The sequence below is a fragment of the Chrysemys picta genome, chromosome 6 (genome assembly GCF_011386835.1).
Source record: "Chrysemys picta bellii isolate R12L10 chromosome 6, ASM1138683v2, whole genome shotgun sequence".
Taxonomy (NCBI): Eukaryota; Metazoa; Chordata; order Testudines; family Emydidae; genus Chrysemys; species Chrysemys picta.
Genome location: NC_088796.1, coordinates 94,374,690 through 94,394,349, shown reverse-complemented (window position 1 = coordinate 94,394,349; position 19,660 = coordinate 94,374,690). Strand labels below are relative to the sequence as shown.

The 19,660-nt window shown below is 44.1% G+C and overlaps 1 protein-coding gene and 1 long non-coding RNA gene across 6 annotated transcripts in view; one reads left to right on the top strand and one right to left on the bottom strand.

The window, feature by feature from the left end:
• The window catches only part of ENTREP1 (endosomal transmembrane epsin interactor 1), a 43,103-nt gene extending 30,743 nt beyond the window's left edge, over positions 1-12,360 (bottom strand). For 2 of the 3 annotated variants that reach the window (XM_008165991.4, XM_042850609.2), the window contains exons 1-2: positions 11,855-12,360; positions 7,933-7,989 (exon numbers count right to left, since the gene is read on the bottom strand). In XM_008165991.4, the coding sequence (XP_008164213.1) occupies positions 7,933-7,989; positions 11,855-12,199 (402 nt within the window). In that variant the 5' untranslated portion in view covers positions 12,200-12,360. The remainder of the gene's footprint in view (positions 1-7,932; positions 7,990-11,854) is intronic. The other variant, XM_024103334.3, reaches the window with a different exon arrangement.
• A 609-nt stretch (positions 12,361-12,969) lies between these two features.
• The window catches only part of LOC112059228 (uncharacterized), a 29,244-nt gene continuing 22,553 nt past the window's right edge, over positions 12,970-19,660 (top strand). Inside the window, exons 1-2 of one of the 3 annotated variants that reach the window (XR_002888479.3) lie at positions 12,970-16,577; positions 19,032-19,192. This is a non-coding gene — a long non-coding RNA (uncharacterized LOC112059228). Of the gene's footprint in view, positions 19,193-19,660 lie in introns of all 3 variants that reach the window. The other 2 variants (XR_010588875.1, XR_010588874.1) reach the window with 2 other exon arrangements.

The window sequence follows — 19,660 nt, the reverse complement described above, 5'->3', positions numbered from 1 at the left end:
ACATACACTTCAAGGAAAAGTCTAAAAAAAATAATCAAGAATTAAGGTTTCTTAAAGAAATAATAATAGTTAGCTCTTAAGTAGCACTTTTCAGTCATAAATCTCAAGACACTTTACAAAGGGGGGCAAGTATCATTATTCCCTTGTAATAGATGGGGAAACTGAGGCACTGAGGGGTGACGTTACTTGCCCATGGTGACAAGCCATGAAAGACCTCAGAACAAGGTCAAAAGGAGAAAAGAGAAGGTGAAACAGTATTCATTTCCTCCTTCAAGCTCAGACACAAAAGATATTCCACCCCACAAACAAAAACATTCCCAGTGATCTACAGGTCTCAGATGAAAACCATGCCAATTTCCTGGAGCAACTAATGGACCGACTGTTCAGCATGGTACTGGAATCCGCCAGGATTCATTGTCTTCAGTGACCTTAACTTCAACACAGACAATGCCAAGGATACATTAGTACTCAATTGCTTATTCTGCATGGAATCCAACTGAGCCATCATATCTTAGTCAGTAAAAGCTTAACCCTTTCCTCCTAGTTTCAAATGCAGGTTTCCAGTTTCAGAAGGAGTAATGAAATTCAGAAGTTAAAAACCAATAATTAAGGATCAGTCAAAGAGAGAAATCTTACTCTGTCACATGTACAAAAAAAGTATACCAGCAAGTACTTTGGAAAGTCTTCTCAATAAATCCTAGTTTACATGGAGACAGCTCTGGTCTGGGTTTTGTTACATGCATAGAATCTTCTTATGACTATAGAAACTAGCTACTATATCCAATCTGACAGTGAAGCGTTCTGTTTACAATGGCTGGAAGTTCAACTATGATGTTCACTAACAATCACCTGCGTGTAGAAATAAGAGTTTATCAAAGGTGGTCCAGAGAGGAAGCAAATCCATTCACTTCCTCCTGCTCTCTGCACAGCTTGGTGTATATTACCCACTGTAATGCTCCATTCATTTTGCAAGCATTAAAACACCACAACAAAAAGCTGTGTCCAAGTGTCCAAGATTTTTTTTTTTTTGGAGATGAATGAGCATCTCTTGGTGAGAAGAAGCATCAGGAAGCAGTTTAAACTTGAAGATAGTGAAGTTTGATTGATAAGTTCCAGAAAGACATTTGAAATACCCTCACTTCTTAGTATTTCTTGGCTTAGTACATGACCATAACTTGACTTGGGTTAAAGGTGGGTTGGAGCAAATTTTTGAAAGTGTCAAGACACTTAGCTAATTGATTACAATTTTCAAGCAAATTATTCTATGACTGTTTACTGCTAAATTTAACTTGGACTATGCAGATACCCAAGGAAAAAAGAAGACCTTTATATGGGCTAATTGGACCCTGGATCTCAGTACACAAGGATAAGTAGGGCTATGCATCAAACCCAGGTAGCACCACTTTCTCTGCAGTCAGATAAGGCAAATTTATTTGAATAAAGGAGAGTTAACATATGGAAGACACTAGTGAAGATAAACAAGCTATTTTAAAAGTCAAAATACATGGGACCAAGTTTGAACTGCAGTGATAAAAATAGAAGCAGGCCAAATTCTGGCATCCGCTGCATGCCCAGTTTGGCCTACTGCCCTTAATCCTTTTAGTACTAGATATGTATGGATTGTACAAAGCTGTGAAGAGTGTTGTGGTACTTTTGTATGAATTAGACTATATGAAAATAAAATATTATATTAAAGTCTTGGTTGAATGATTTTTCCAGCAAAAAAGAACTTATACACACAGGATGGATCTAAATGCTCTCAGTCAATGAGGCCGGTCCTGCTCTCACTGAAGCTCTCAATGAGAGTTTGGCCACTGACTTCAACAAGAGCAGGAACAGCCCAAGTGACAGAAATAACTTACAAGATAAGGCCATAACCTGGCAATTCACCATGCACAGGTAGCCTGCTGTACCGGCATAGAGCTGAACTGACTTTCACACACACAACATATTGCTGGATCAGGGCCCAAACAAGCACTTTGATAGTAAATGAAATAAAAATGCTTCTTTCATAATCATTAAATATTATACCAGTGTAAACAAACATCCTTCTAAAGAAAACAAGTCAATGTATTCATTTTCTTTTAGATACACAGCTGCAATAGCAAACACTAATATTATAATCTTGCTAATTTTCCCATTAGCCATGGGAACTATGAGAGATTTTACAGAGATTTGTGATAAAGCTCAAGACAAAATATACTAATTTAGAAGTATCAAATAAATAATTTCTTTCAAAAGCAATATTATGCCATATTTTAGATGCAGTAGCCAGACTCCTAAAATCCATTGGTGAAGGGTATTTTTTTTTTAAGTGTGGAATAATTTGAATATATAAAAATTAGTTCAAACTACATGTAAAATACTTTAGTGTGTCATAGATCTAAATTATATTTATTATTGCATATAGGAATCAATCCTGCAGCTTTTATATGAACCCAACTCCCTTTGATATCAATAGGCATTCTGGATGGCAGAGGAGGAAGGAGTCAGATTTATACTTAACTAATTTAGTAATATTTTCAGTTATTTACTTCCTAAATCCAGATGAGCACAGAGCACAAAAACACTTCACCCTGTCCCGCAATACTACAAATATTTACACATATGCTTAAGTCTGAGCTCCTACTTATGTGCTTAAAAGTTAAGTGCTTGCATAGGCATTTGCAGGATTGGGGCCTGTGTCCATAGCTTCCATTTTCACTGCTTCTCCCTCCAGTTAGCACAGCGCCTACATAGATAAGAGTAAGAAAGGTGGAGTCTATATCAAATAAACAGAATTGTTTATTTAATTCCACTCTGTTCCTCTGGTTCAAATCTCTTCAAGGCAATGAAGATACACAGATGTCACTAAGAACATTGTTTGCCCTGCAGAATCTTTATTATAAAAGCTAGTCAGGAAATAATATTTGTTCCTGTGAAATATTTCAAACACATTTCATCAAAGCTTTTCTTCAAAATTTTTCAGGTTTTCATAAAAATACCCAAACCCCAAAGTGTTTCAGTTCTGTTTTTTTTTCAAACACAAACTTGGAAAATGTAATTAAAAGCAAAAATTTCTTGCAGAGATTTCTATTTTGACGGGAAAAAACATTTTTAATTGAAAATGTTTTGAACAAAAAATTTCAAACTGCTCCAAATTATTAGTTACACTGCAAAAGTTGGAAAGAACCCAGGTTGACTTTCAGAACCCAGACTGAGGTTGCAGGGTAAATAGTTAGAAAAATATCTTTTGTTACTTGTATGCTGACTAGAGTTGGCCAAAATTTGAGATTTCCAGTTCGTAAGACGTTTTGATATTTTGAAATTTTGTTGCATTCCAAATTGGACTGAGACCAAATGTTTCTAAAACTGTAATTCCCCCCAGAAAGTGCTCCAAAAACACTGACATGCTGTTTCCAAAATGAAATATGCTAACTGAGACTGGCAGCTGTTGAGTGAAACTGACATTGACAAGAAGAATGTCAAATTCAGTCAGAAGCTGCCAAGGTCTGCAGCTCCAGGACAGCTCTGCCATATATACGATCTCAGGGCTTTCAGACTCCCAGGCCAGCTAGCTCCCAAGGCTACCTAACTCCCAGCTCTCTGGAATTCAAGGTCCCCAGCCCCAGGACAGTCCACATGGCAGGGCTGTTCCAGAGTAGTGAACCAGAGCAGTCCCCAGGGAGGAGCTGCCCTACAGCCCCAGACCCTGGGAACCCTAGGTCTCCAGCAGCCCCTGCCCCAGCAGGTGAGCGAGTAGGGAATCAAGGACCTCTAAAGCTGAGCACATTTGAAATGGAAATCACTGACTGGCACTGCATACAGAAGCATGCAATGCCATTTTTACAATCACTTTTTAGAAGAACCGTAATGTGTTTGGTGGAGTTGCCTGGAGCAGTTATAGCCACCCAGTTTGTATCTATACTGTTAATTTCTTCTCCCTGGGCATAGGACTTTTTATTTATTTTTACTGAATCTCCCTCCATTGCCTTCAGCTTTAATCTTTCCAGGTCACTTAACAGTTTGGTTCTGTCCTCTCATGTGTCTGCAATCCCTCCAATTGCAGCGTCATCCATATATTTGAAGACAGGCTTGTTTTTTCCTTGAGAGAAAATTTAAACAATAAGAGTTACAAAGCAGCCACAGAGTATGCAGAGATGTGTGTGATTTTAGCAGTTTATTGTAGTTGCTCGACAAGCCAAGGAAAAGTTTTAGAAAGCATCCTGAACAGGACTGCAACTAACACTATGCATCACTGCTTGAAAATGGATAGATGCTTTCACCAATAGGACACAGACAGCTACAGGGATCATTTGAAAGTGCTGCATGAAGCCCCAGTGGTGTATGGGCCATAGATGAAAAACCACTGGCTAAACACAAGCAGGAAAGAGAGAGCAAGAGAGACCACACATAAGGACTGAGGATCTTGCTGCGACCAATGTGACGCGTTAGAGATGGGTGTTGACCACATTGCTTGTCTGTTACCCAACCAGTTGAGCCACTGATGTGATTTTAGAAAGGAACACTTCAGTTAAAGGTCAAATGTAAGAGCTCATGGCAGGAAGGAGCTCATGACAGGAAGGAATAGTTTCCATAAAGAGGTGAGCGATGCCTAACTCAGTACTGTGGAAGCCAACATCTCCAGCCAGCTTTGGGGGAAATACTCCCCCCCCACACACACACCCAAAAAAACAGGAAAACTACTCGTCAAATGCTAAAAACTGAATTGCAAAGATGTTTGGTGACTGAGCCTAAGAACTGAAAGACTCAAAGCTAAAATCACAGTATGTTTCAGACTGCCAAAGCATCCACACTGATACACCATGGAAGGCCTTGCCTACTCTACAAATAGGCCCATCTCCAGGAACGCAGTTACAACATAGGTGTAGTGTATATAAGAGCTACCTTTTTATTTATTTTTTTACTATGTTCCCCATCTGTGCTAAAGCCTGGGTTGCATCACGATTTCCATGATTCAGGATCACAAGCAGCTCCCATCTAAACAGAGGAATGTGGGAGGGGGACGGGACAACTGTGCTGCAAATTTGTAACTGAGTGTAAATCAGTTCACTCAGCACTAGGCATTCCCTCAGGGCCAGGCATGGCATAGCATCTCTCTCCCTAGGTCAGCACCCCCTGCCAATGGTCACTCCAGCACAGTGGCAGTTTCTCGGTCAGTAACTCGGCCCTCCAGCCAGGTTACCATCTTAAGTCTACCCATTCTGGGGTCACCATTGTCCAAACTTAAAAGTCTAAAAATGTCTTTAACAGAAACAAAATCCTTCCACCCAATCTGAGCAATTCCTCAGCCTGTCTTTGGCTTAGCCTTTAGCTCCCTTGATGGGCTCCATATCCTTTGCAGGGGGCTTGTACACCTCCTTCCTTGGGGCTGTTAGGGAAACACAGTACCACCTTCTATGCTGGATTCTAGTCCAGGGCCCTGTACTGACCAGGTAGGTGTGCTCCTTTACCTGTGCTGCAGTTTTAACCTGGGCTACTTCCTACCCAGCCTCTTAAGATCTCTTCCAGGTCTCGCAGTCACTTCTCTGGTTAGTCAGGGTCTCTTCCCAGGCCTCCCTTCCTGGAAAGCTTTTCTTCCTGCTCCAAGTTTCCTACCTGGCTCTCACTCCAGCTCTTTATCATCACTTAAGCCAGGCTCTCCTTCCCATTACTGTATTCACCTTCTGTTCTTTGTGGCAAGTTGCCTGATTTCCCTCAGGTGGGACTCATTCTGTGATCAAGTTGGCTTAGCACCAGGCTTTCCAGCCCCTAGGACAAGCCACCCTGTCACACTGGGTCCCCCTCACAGTTCTGTTTATAGTATAGATGGGGCCTAAAAAAGCTGTGTCAAATTTATCCTCATTTGGTGACATACAAATAAAACACTGAGGCAGTGACATTTACCTAAACATGTGAATAGAAAGGAGAGTTAAGAAAAATGTGTGCTCCTTTATAAGATTGCCTAAATATTGCTAGGTGATAACTAACTTCAGAAGCAGAATAATTCAAGCAATCAGTAGGAAATAAAGATTTATTTTATTAATATGAAAAGAATAAGCCCAAATAGCTCTTTGGACAATTTTTAATTACTATATTTGAGAGCTTCTAATCTACATCAAATTAAACAATTTCATCACCTTTAACATTTGGTTTGGAAGCTTCAAGACAACTGCAGCACTTGTTTTTCAGGAACCAGAGAGAATTTTAAAAGCACTTAAAATAGTAGAGAATTATCTGAAGAAACAGCAGCTCAAAGCATAGTTATGCATAAAAAGAAAGATGATAATAAGCTTTTATCTTATGAGCATGAGAGAGGGTTTTCATGTTGTCACAACTATAGAAGAAAGAATAATGATCATCATTAACCCAACAACAACTAATGTTATAACTATTCCACACTGTCCCAAATCTCTTCACATAGATGGTGCAAATGCTAACAAACTGTGATGCAATACAACCCCTGGCAATTCAAAGCATATACCTGATACCGTCCTGATTTCTCAGATTTCTGGAATGGCACTGGTGTCCAATTCAAAAAATATCTAAATTCTACAGAAGTCTTGAAAACTGAAAATGTATGAAATCAATCCATCTGCACTAAGGAACCCATGTGGTATGAATGTTGATGCTTTTTGAACCATTAACTTTCTGTCCTGGATCTGGGTGGAGTGGGGGTGTTAATCACACTTCAATAAAACATACACACGTACAAAAATGAAAAATCCTGAAAAGCCATACTTGTTATGAATGTAAATAAAAGGGTAAATGTGCTGATTCAGTGCTCAGGTACAACAAGAAATGATCCATGTAAGCTATAGAAAGGAGGATATGAAAGAAGGATTAGACAGTAGAAGAGAAGGAGATAATAAGGAACAGTAGTAGACAGCAATTGGTGTAATCATTTTTTTCAGATACAGAAAGACCAAGCTCCTTACAGGGTTGAAATTCTTAAAGACAGATGGCATTTATATTTATTTTTAAAGAAATTTAGTGCTTGTGTAAACTGCCAGATTGAAAGCCCTAGATACTGAACTTCTCTATTTATTCACAGAACTGGAACGACATAGACAGTAGCAGAGCAAATTACACACTGTCCCACCAATGTGAGAAAGTAACTCGCTCTACATACCTAGTCAGTCCTTAGCCTGTCTTCCTAGACAACTATTGGAGCTGGATTGAGACCACCCCAGTTTACACAGCCCGCCAAAAAAGTGTCATATGGCACTTTTGGTTACTCTTGTCCTGGAACAGAGCTGAAACAGCGATCTAGTGATGAAAGGCTTCATATCCTATTTCCAGTCCCCTGAAACGTCAAGACCCAGAGACACAAAGAGCTCTTGAGTTAGTTTATATCTAGATACATACCCTGTACATTTATTTACTTCTGTCTAAGGAGTGTGATATCTTAATTTCTTAAATATCTGTGACAGAACAAAGTCAAATTATATAAGACAGTCGTATTTAGGGTGACCTCTCCGCTGTACTAGTAGGCACTGGTATATTACAGCTGAGGGATCAGTCCTGAAACCACTCCCTTTATGGAAACTTCAATAGCATTATCCCCAAATGACAAATTATATACTCTGCTGGCGTGCTGACAAAGCAGAATGGAAAAAACGTAGGGCCAGGAAACAACACAGGATACAAAGATTTGAATGGTTATTCTATACCTATAATTTCTTATTAGGAAATATCTACATGAATGTGAAAAGCTCTGTGAAAATTACAATAGTATTGCTTCCTCTCAGTATAGTCCCGTAACTCCTATTACTGCTAACAAGAGCTGTGTGCACAGAGAGAAGAATATACCCCTTTGTGTGCATTGATAGAGCATTCAATAATTCCAGCATTTTTTAAAGGGGAAGGAAATTAACCTCTTTACCAGTATCTCTGTTATATCAAGAGCATCTTGGGACATTTCCCTTAGAACACATTTTAGCAGATACATACCAAAAGTACCACTGGTCTCTTCCACGTAGTTAATCCTATGATTCCGGACAAGATCACCTGAAAGAGCAAAAAAACGATTATGCAGGACTGAAGCGCAGAGCCCCATTACAGTCCTCATCACCCAACACTAATACATTGAAAGAAACTGTTAACTTTAGAGTTCTAGAAGGAACTCCTTGTTTAAGAGAGTGGGTCTGACTGTCCTCTCAGATAGGAATAACTCCACTGTCTTCAGAAGAAATATACCAGTGTAACCTTGCCATAAATGGAGAATCAGAGCCAATGTTGATAAGACACTTCACTTATGATGTCTTACCTAATAACATAATCAGATTTTTTCTCATTGTCCTTCTTGTTACTTTTTAGTCCATATACACAACTTTCCAGAAATGTACACATTTTTTCCTAATTTTTCAGTAAACTCAACCTCCTCAGCTGACTACAAAGCAACGTTTCTACTAACTTAGACCCCTATCCAGCAAACCTCTTACACACATGTATAATTTTAAATATGTGGGTAATCCCATTAACTTCAAAGTTATGGTCATGTTCAATCGTTTTGCTGGAGGGAAGCCAAAAGACAAAGAAATGTTTGTATTATGTTGCCTTATTTTACCACTTAATTCAGTATTTCAATCAAGAGAACAACTCTGAAGGAACTATGGCTAAAATTTATAGACACATACGTACATAACTTGTTCCATTCAGTCAGATCAGGAATAAATCCTGCTGTAGAATTGAAAGGACAACACATTTTATTGACATATTATTGGGGGCGTGATATATGTGTGTGGGGGAAAGCTAGGCAGGGCAGAACAGATTTTCGGCTGTGCCCTGTAGATAACAGAAACTCGCTGCAATTTACAGTTAATGGCCCATATCTTCAAAGTAATTTAGGCTCCTAACTCCTATTGAAATCAATGGAAGCTAGAAGCCTAAATTCCTTTGAGGATCTGGGCCAATGTGATTAGGTTAATGAACATAGAACTTCAAGATTATAGCCTGCACCAGAAAAGGGTAGGCTAGAGCAAATGGATCGGCACCCATTAGCATTTTTAAATAAGTAAATACCTTCTATAACTCCAATGACTTCTGGACTGGTGATGAATCTGGCCTAGCACATGTGCATACATGATTTGGCCAAAACATCCATTGACATTACCATTCCTCTTTCAAAACTACATACATAACTTTGCAGTTTCGTAACAAAATAGTTTGTGAATTATCTAAGTGCAAGATAATCATGTGATGTTATAATTAAAGCGCATCACTGATGTCTGTCACAGTTCAGGGCAACTGAACCGTATTACCATCGGTGGTCCAGCCAGATTAAATTTAGATTTAGTTGGGGATTGGTCCTGCTTTGAGCAGGGGGTTGGACTAGATGACCTAGTGAGGTCCCTTCCAACCCTGATATTCTATGATTGTATAAGAGCATCTACTTTTAGGGTCCTGGTTCCCCGGCCATCATCTCTCTCAGGCGGAGACACACATCTCATTCCCTTCTGACTGGAGTATTTCGAGGCTGCATGGTTCCCTGCCTCCACTGTGAATTTCCCAGCGAGTCAGACTGCCTAAGTATGCCTGTTTTGCTTTTCTCTTCAGATGCTACGAACAGCATAATTGCCCACAGTTATAAGGCATCACACAGCGTTTCCTAAGCAAGCACATTTATTCTCAAGGTGAAAGCATAGTAGAGAAAGTCCTTTCTCTAGAGAATCCAGTTTGAATCCCTATATGCAAACCTTTCCAGGTGGTTGTACCTCTCGGGAGATGTTACAAACCGAGCGAATTTGTTGCCAATATTTTTAGTTCCTGGAGGGCTCTGGTCCATCTTCCCCATGTAAATACATACAATGATTTTGGTAAATTTCATAGTCGAATGTAATGTTATTTTGGAACTGCAGGAACACGAGGGAAAAGGCATTTTCCACTGAGCAACGGATCACATATTTATTCTGCACTCGAGTAATTTAAAATCTAATTTGTTGCATAAGTGCAAGCTTGGTTTGTATGCAGTCCTAAATGGGACACTGTTTTAGCCATATTTGAAGCAATCTGGTTTTGAACTATATTAATAAAGTTACAGTGTTTAAAAGGAGGTATAGTGAGCTTCGACAGTGCATTTGTTTCCTTACTTCAGGGTCTAAGGCTGTGAATACCTGCAGCGGTAAATATGTGAAAGACTACGCATACATGTATTTGGGAAGGTTAGAGTTGAAGGGATCTTCATCAGGTTTCCACAGTAAACTTGTCTCTGTTCCTTTATATGTAAGACTTATAATATGGGCTTTCATTCCCTAGTACAAATTGCTATGTAAAATCACTTGCACAGAAAAAGTGAAGTTTAAATAGAAATCAGCAGCAGTAATAACTTGCCTTACTGTCCATAATAAAATCCTAATTCCCTCCCCCTTACAGTTTTTGTAGGAATATCACTATTTATTTATCCAGTCTTGTCAGAGTAGCAGTGTTAAAATGCAGTAAAATGCTGCATGCAATATGTGCATATACTACTATAGGTGGGAAGTGTTGTTTCTTATTGTATACAAGGTTTGATAGACTGATTAAGATTTTATAAGGAAAAACATTTAAAATAATCAGCTATAAAATGTCAATTTGGCCTCCTCTTTATATTTGTTTATTCTTCTGTAATAATCTATTTGTTACAGTATGTGCTGCTACTGAAGTAAGACCAATAGACAACAGTCTAAAATATTATTTATATTACTATTTATTATTTCTGCAGGACAAAATTGTGTTCTAGCTTCTTTACTGAACAAATAACAATATATAGCTTCTGATAACTGAATTGTAAATTGGCAAAGAAGGGTGTAATTTGTTATAAAAGTAATTTTATACTTAACATATATATAGCACCTTTTACCTGAAGATTTCAATGTGTTTTACAAACATTAATGAACACTCTTGATGACATACCTCTGAGGTAAGGAATTATTAATCTTCCTATTTTACAGACAGGGAAACTGACACACAGTGAGGTTAAGTGGCTTGCTGAATGTCACACTGCAAATCAGAAGCAGAACTAGAATAGAACCCAAGCATCCTGACTACCATTTCCCTTTCCCCTGCTCTAATCACCTAGGCCCCAATCTTTCAAGGAGCTCTGTGTTGGAAGATCCCTGCTCCCATTTGGAACGTCAATGGCATTGCAAGGGTCTGGCTGTGTAAAGCTCCTTGTAGGATTAGGGCCTGAGATCAGACTTTGCAAGTCTTGTTAAATTCAGTAAATCTTCTACAATAAAAGAGAGGAGCTAATCCCTTAAATCCAAAATTTATGCTGAAAAGCCTAACACCCTGTGAATGTTAGCAGCAACAGACAATTTATTATTATTATGTATGCAGTGCCTAAAATGTCTGAGGCACTTTACAAACAACTAGAAGACACCGTCTCTGCCATAGAGAGCTACCTAGATACATTAGAGAGATATATAGATTCATAGATTCCAAGACGGGAAGGGACCATTGTGATCTAGTCTGACCTCCTGTATAACACAGGCCATAGCATCTCCCCAAAAATATATTAGCTAATAGATTAGCTAGTTAGAGAATAGATTGCTTAGATTGTTCTGACATGTAATAGCTAAGAGATTAGCTAGATTGATCAAATGTGGTAGCTAATAGATAGCTAGATGGATCTGATACATAACAGATTAGAGATGTGATGGCTAATAGATTGGCTAGATTGATAACAGATTAGATTGAACAGACATGTGATAGCTAATCGATTGGCTAGGTGGCATAGGTAGCTATAGACAGAGCAGGCAAGCAGGCATCAGACACTATATGAGATGACAGACTAGTCGGCCTAAGGACGATCCAGGCTTCCGTGTCCAGTCCCATGGCTGTGTCAGTAGCAGCTGTTGCTGCCCGGCCGCCCCCAGCTCCCCGGGCCACTTACCGAGGAGCCAGCCCAGAAGGGGCAGGAGTTCTTCACCTGCGGGGAGCCGCTGAGGGACAGCGCCCCGAAGCTCAGCGCCACCATGCAGCAGCCCAGGATGAGCTGCAGCAGCCCCAGGGACAGCAGCGGTCTGGCCGGCAGCAGCCCGTGGGCCCCGGCGGCGGCGGCCCGGCGGGCGGACAGAGGGGAGAGCGCCGCCGGGGGAGGCCGATAGTGCTGGAAGCGCCGGAGAGGCGGCAGCGGCGGGGCCGGAGAGGTGGCGGGGCCGGGAGCCGCTGCCTGAAGCGCAGCGGAGAGCCCGGCCATGGGGCAGCAGGAGCCCGGCAGCACCACAGGCAGCGACATGGGAGGGGGGCGGCGGCCGCTCCGCTCCGAGGGCAGGAGCGGAGTGTGGGCGCTCCGCCGGCAGCGGGCGGCGCTGGGCAGGCACCGCGGGCTGCCTCCCCGCTGCCGCTGCCAAGCCCTTCCCCACAGCGCGCTGCTGCTGCTGCCAGTGCCCAGGCTCCCCCGGGCCAATCCCTAACCGCCCCGGGCTGGCCCCCAACCCCCCCCTTTGTACCCCTCCCGTCCCCTCAACCGCCCCGGGCTGGCCCCCAACCCCCCCCCCCCTTTGTACCCCTCCCGTTCCCTCAACCGTCCCGGGCTGACCCCCAACGCTACCCATTAATACCCCCCTGTCCCCTCAACTGCCCCGGGCTGGCCCCCTAATACCCCCCTGTTCTCTCAACCACCCCAGGCTGGCCCCCAAACCCCCCATTAATACCCCCCCGTCCCCTCAACCACCCTGGGCTGGCCCCCTAATACCCCCCTGTTCCCTCAACCGCTCCGGGCTGGCCCCCAAACCCCCCCTTAATACCCACTGCCCCCTTAACCGCCCCTGAGCTGGCCCCCAACCCCTCCTTAAACCCCCCCCTGTCCCCTCAACCGCCCCGGGCTGGTCCCCAATACCCCCCGTCCCCTCAACCACCCCCGGGCTGGCCCCCAAACCCCCCCTTAATAGCCCCTGTCCCCTTAACCACCCCCGGGCTGACCCCCAAGCCCCCCCTTAGTACCCCACAAGGTTGGCCCCCACACTGCCCCCTTAACCACCCCGGTCTGGCCCCCACACTGCCCCCTTAACCGCCCCGGGCTTGCCCCCAAACACCCTCTTAATACCCCCTGCCACCTTAACCGACAAGGGCCACCCCCTTAATCGCCCCAAGCTGGCCCCCAAACACCCCCTTAACCACCCAGGGCTAGGCCCCAAATGCCCCCTTAATACCCCTCCGCCTGGCCCCCAAATGCCCCCTTAACCACCCTGGGCTGATGCCCACCGTGCCCCTTTAGCCCCCACACTGCCCCCTTTACCCTCCCAAGCTAGCCAAATGTCCCCTTAATACTCCCCACTCCCTTAACCGTCCTGGATTGGCCCCCAAACATCCCCTTAACTGCCCCAGGCTGGCCCCCAAATGCCCCTTTAATACCCCCACACTGCCCCTTTAGCCCACACACTGCCCCCCTAGCCCTCCCAGGCTAGCCCCCAAATGCCCCCTTAATACCCGCTGCCCCCAAAATGCTCCCTTAATACCCCTTGCTACTCCTAGCCCCCACACTGCTCCCTTTGCCCCCACTGCTCCCTTAACTACCCTGGGCTGGTCCCCAAATATCCCCTGAATTGCCTCGGGCTGGCCCCCAAAGCGCCCTTAATATTCCCACACTTCCCCCTTAACCACCCTGGACTAGCCCCCAAACATTCCCTTAATCCCGCTCCACCACTGCCTTATCTACCCAGGCTAGCCCCCAAACGTCACTTTAACCCTCCTACCTGCCGCCCCCTTAACCCTCCCGGGCTAGTCCCCAAATGCCCCCTTAACCCACCTCTGCCATCCCCTTAACCACACTGAGCTAGCCCCCCAAAACCCTTACCCCCCACACCGTCCCCTTATTCGCCCTGGACTAGCCCCCAAATGTCCCTTTAACCTCCCGCTGCTCCCTTAACCACCCAGGGCTAGCCCCCCATGCCACTCCCTGAGCCACCCTCAAACACCTCCTTAATCCCCATGCTAACCCCCCTTAATCCCTCTGTGGTACACATTCTGTGCAACCCCCTTAAACTTTCCATGCTAGCCCTCCCAAAACCCCTCAAACCTCCTAGGCTAGCCCCCTGTGCCATGCCACCCCCTTAATTTCTCTTAAATCCCTGTGCCAGCCCCTCCACCAAATGCCTATGCCAACCCACTCCTCAGGCTTAACCACTCTCCTGCTAGTGTCAAATCTCTCCCTAGCCCCCACCCCCAACCTATTCCCTGCTGCCAGCACCAGGGCCGTAGCAACAAAGAACATGGCCCCCTCCGAACATATGTCCGGGCAGGGCCCCTTACATTTTTTTGCCACTTTTAGGGGACCCCCTTCCTTGCGGGGCCCCCTCCGGTCGGAGGGTACGGAGGGCGCTCGCTACGCCTCTGGCCAGCGCTTAACCTGTCCCTCTCCACTCTGCCATGCCAAACACTCTCTACCAAAGAAAGCATTCCGCTGCCACTGCCAAACCCCACCTGACCACCAAACTCCTCTTTAATAGTGTACCAAACCACGTTCAGCTGCTGGTGCCAAGTCCTTCCTTACTCTCTTCTCCAATCACTCGGCTGCCACTTCAGCCATCCCCATCTCTAGCCTGCCCCTTACCTTCTACTACAGGTTGAACCTCTCTAGTTGACCCTCTGGACCTGATGGGTGCCAAACCACGGGAGGTCAAAGCAGAGTGCCAGTGGATGCAGGTCTCCATAGGTGTAGTACCCCCAGGCTTTGTGCCCAGCATGGTCCCTTGCCCAGGGGCCCCACTGCCACCCAGAGTCCTGGCCGCTGGCCCCCCACCTGGGGGCTCCAATGCTGGCCCCAGGTCCTAGCTGCTGGCCACTCGCCTGGGGTCCCAGTCGCCAGTGCCAGGTCCTCCCTTTCCCTTCCGGAGATTGAACACCATGAATCAGCTGTTCGCGGCACTCCGGAGGCACTGGGAGAGAGGAGGAGGAGTTGGTAAGTGCGGGGCTGCCGGCGTGCGAGTAGGGTGACCAGACAGCAAGTGTGAAAAATCGGGACAGTAGGTGGGGGGTAATAGGAGTCTATGTAAGAAAAAGACCCCAAAACCAGGACCGTCCCTATAAAATCGGGACATCTGGTCACCCTACGTGCGAGAGGCATGGGGGGAGAGCTTGGTGCTGGTGGATGCTCTGCACCCACTAACTTTTCCCCATGGGTGCTTCAGCCCCAGAGCATCCATGGAGTCGGCACCTATTCCTGCCCACAGATGTTGCCGGACCAGGGAGTGCCGGATTAGAGAGGTTCAATCTCTACTGTCTGCTTCCTCTCAAACTAACCCATTTACTGCTACTGCTTGCAACCCCTTTCCTAACCAATCCTCCTCCCACTAAACCACTCTGCTTCTGTGCAGTGACACTGATCACTGGTTAGCATTAGCCTTTCCTTTTTATTGTCCACAATTATTTCTTCTCCTTTATTTTTTTCCTCCTTGTTTCTGTGTTGAACCCCCCAGGCCCTTGCTCTTTTTTTCCTTTGGTCAGTGTTGTTACACATTGAGCTTGAAGTTTTAAAATAACTCCCCTTGGGAGGAGGGATGGGGGAAGCAACTGGATTGCATTTCGCATTGTTGGCTTTCTTCCCAGGAGGAGAAGGTTTGGCAGTGTGTGTGTGTGTGTGTGTGTGTGTGCACGCGCGTGCGTGCGCACACACACACACACACACACACACACCAAATGCAATTCTGCCTGAATACGGATCAGGGCAGGGGAATTTATCTTTCAAGTGAAGTACCTTCAGTATCTCATTTGTGTGTCGGACCTTCAGTGTGCCATTGCTCAGGCTATGTTTGTTCTTCTGTTCAACTTGTTGAAATGTTAGATGAGAGTAGGCTTAGGCCTGTGTGCTGCTGTTCCAGTTCAGTCACTACAGTTTGAACATGTTGGGAATGTCTGAACATGACTTAGAAAAATAGATAATCTCAGTCATGAAAAATATAGGTGTTAGCTAGCTAGGAAAACATACCACTATAAAGGTGTCATTGGTTCTTTTGGCAGCACTTACCCCTTTGTAGAAGAAGATTGTAGGTTCAACACTCAACTAGGACTTTAGTGCAGACCTGATGCTGACACTGCAATGTAGTAGCAAAGAGGGGAGGAGCTGCAGCATTAGAGGCAGTGCCCTTTGGATGAGAGCCTTTTCTGCTTCTTTCTGTGGGTTGTCCAGCTGGAAATTAAAGATCTCCTAGCACTTCTTGAAAAGAGTACATTATAACCTTACTGCAATGGGGTCTAGATAGGTTAATCTTAGTGCCCACATAATCCATGGCATAATCACACACAAAACCATACCAAAGATAACAGGATCATAGTGGCATAATTACAACAGTCTATATACTCAAAATATAGGTTAAAACAGAAAATTACTTTTTGGTCTAACCCATAGTTTACTTCTCCATACACACAGAAAACTTCAACCACTGCAGCTCATCCAAACCCAAACACACCAATTCTGCCTCAGTTTCTAGGCCCAAAGCTATTACACACCCATCTCTCTGAGAATCCTCTGAGCAGCCTTTCTTTCTGTCTCACCACCAACTTTGGGAGGGGAAGCTAGCTGCCTAAGTTTATCTTTACAGCTACATTCTCCATTTTAGTTCAACAATATGGCACCTCATGGAAGAGCAGATGAACGGATAACTAACACAATCAAGGTGATTTTGGTTGGGGTTACATTTGCAATCCAAACTCTTCAGAATTATGCTGTCTAATCTCTCTAGATATACCACAAAAACAAAGGAGTCCGGTGGCACCTTAAAGACAAACAGATGTATTTGGGCATAAGCTTTTGTGGGTAAAAAACCCACTTCTTCAGGTGCATCTGAAGAAGTTGTTTTTTTACCCATGAAAGTTTATCCCCAAATACATCTGTTAGTCTTTAAGGTACCACCGAACTCCTTGTTGTTTCTGTGGATACAGACTAACACGGCTGCCCCCTGATAATAGATATACCACAGTCATCCCTGTGACATCTAAGTGCCTTTACAAATATACAAAAAGTAAACAAGACCTTTGATTCATCATTTTCTTGACTTGGGTAAGATTTTTTTTTTAAATGGGTGTCTAATTTCATCTCCTTAGTGCATATTTACACACCTAAATAAGTGGCCTAGTTTTCAAAAATGTTGAGCAAAATTAACAATTGGAAACCACTGGGTATTCAGCACCTTTGAAAGTCAAGCAGCTTATTTAGATTCCTAAATACAAGAATTAAGAGACTACATTTAGGCGCCCATTTTTAAAATCCTGGCCCTTAAATCAGGCAGTTCAACTCTACCACTGTCGCTTCTGTTACATCCTTGGGGGGGAGGGATAGCTCAGTGGTTTGCGCATTGGCCTGCTTAAACCCAGGGTTGTGAGTTCAATCCTTGAGGGGGCCACTTAGGGATCTGGGGCAAAATCAGTACTTGGTCCTGCTAGTGAAGGCAGGGGGCTGGACTCAATGACCTTCAAGGTCCCTTCCAGTTCTAGGAGATGGGATATCTCCATTAATTAATTAATTTTTTAATTAATCCTAGAGCTTGAATTGTCTTGTCTGTCAAAGAGACAGACCTTGTCTGCAAGCTTCAGGCTTTAAGCCAACCTCTAACTAGTAGAGCAGATTATCCCACATCTACCTATTGTGAGGTTTCTTGCACCTTCCTCTGAAGCCTCTAGTGCAGGCCACTTGAAGACATGTTACTGGACTAGATGGACCATGAGTCTGATCTAGCACAGCAGTTTCTTTGTTCCTGTTATCAGTGATAGATGTCAAATTCTAGTAACACTTTCTAATGATTAGCAGCAGGCACTAGAAGAGCTAACGTTAGAAGCAGGGCCAGCTCTAACTTTTTTGCTGCCCCAAGCAGCAAAAAAAAGCGCCACGCCGCCGGAACTACCCCCCCCCGCCGAGTGCCACGCAGCCGGAAACACACACCCCCCCCCGAGCGCCGCGCCACCGGAGCCCACTCCCCCTCCCCCGCCGAGCCACCGGAACCCCCCCCCAGCGCCACACCCCGCACCGCCAGAGTGCCCCCCCCCACGGAATGCCACGCCCTGCTGCCACCCACCACTCCAAGATTGGCCACCCCTTACCAGGTGCCGCCCCAAGCATGTGCTTGGTTGCCTGGTGCCTGGAGCTGGCCCTGGTTAGAAGTGCCATGCTTGTTGCTTTTATTTCTAATGGGACAGCCTGTCATGCTGTTCTGTGGTTATTTTTCAGGATACTTAAGAGATTTAAAATTACTTCTTACACTCTGGGTTTTTTTGGTACATTAAATATTTCATATTTTACTGCTGTAATGCAGTGACTAAGATTCAGGTTATTTTACTGTTGAGGCACTGTGGTGATGCGGTACAAGCAGAGGAGTGGGAATCAGCAGATTCAAAGTTCCAATTCCAGCTCTGCTACTGACTTATTGTATGAACAGCTTCACCTTTCTTTTTTCCCCCTATCTGGAGAATAACAATCACTTACCGCTCTTACAGGATGTCAGGTGGATTGATTAGTTAAGAAGCTAGATCCTCAGTAGAACCTCATGGAGCTGTGCTGATTCACACCCATTGGGGATCTAGCCCAGTGTTTGTACAATACTTTGAAAGTGTTTTCTACTGTATAAGTGCTAATGTACAATAAAAATTCATCTAATAACAAATCCTTAATTACCAAGTAGATCTGAGCAACAATTTAAAAACCAAGTGCAGAGCGTGTGTGTGTGTGTGTGTGTGTGTGTGTGTGTGTGTGAGAGAGAGAGAGTACTTATAGGTGTGGAGGGAAAAAGGAGGGGGGAATGCTAAGGGGGGGGAATTTACATTGGTGGACAATCTAAAGAAAATGGCAAGTAAAATAACAAAAAGATTGTACCCAGGGTGAAAAATACATTGTTGCCCATTAAAGAATTGCTGCTAGTGAACAGATGAAATTTTTTAAGTGTGCAAAAGCAGCACCATTTCTTTCATCTCTGTTTTTATTCCACATCACTTAGGTTCACACTGAACTTTTCTGCTGTAACATTCATTGATCAACTGCTGCATTGTTGAAGGCTCTCTCACAATAGACTTCTGTTGACTCATGTCAGAAGTGTGTTTATTTAATATCTTATTTGTTCTGCTTCTTTCCTCCTCTTCAGGTGTCAATTTTGGAAGGACTGAATACTGACTAATGAAAGGAGCTAGAAAAACTCATTGCTACTAATTCACTGCAATCATAATTATCACCCTAACAGATACTGGAAGCTGCACCAGCCCTCCCATGCAGTAGAACTCTGGATTAGCTTCTCTGCTGTCAATGGTGAGTCAGTGGCAGAATCACTGGTTGATTTCCCCCCCCCTCCCTCAATCTTTACTGATGTATTGAAATTTTGAGTCATAAATATTCAGTATTCTCCACACCTTATGAATAAAATTAAACACAAAAGCTGTGGAGGAGAAAACCTTAAGAATTGTGGAAGACCCTGAAAGTTTCCTTTCAGGATGGAGTCACCTATTTCTTCCCCACATCACCTTTGGTAGGAATTGCTTCCCCATCCTCACAAAGTTATGTAACATGTTTGTGATCAAACAATTTGATAAAATTGTTTTTCTGTATACACGGGTTATAACACCCTCCCTCCCCAATAGTTTATAACCATGTTTAAACCCTGGTGTCAATGAGTAAGCCATGCTAGAACACACTTCGCCATAACTGTTATTTTGTAGGGTAGGCAGGGTCTTAAAATCAACACCCTTCTAAATAGCTCTTTAAAAATAGTTTGAGGAA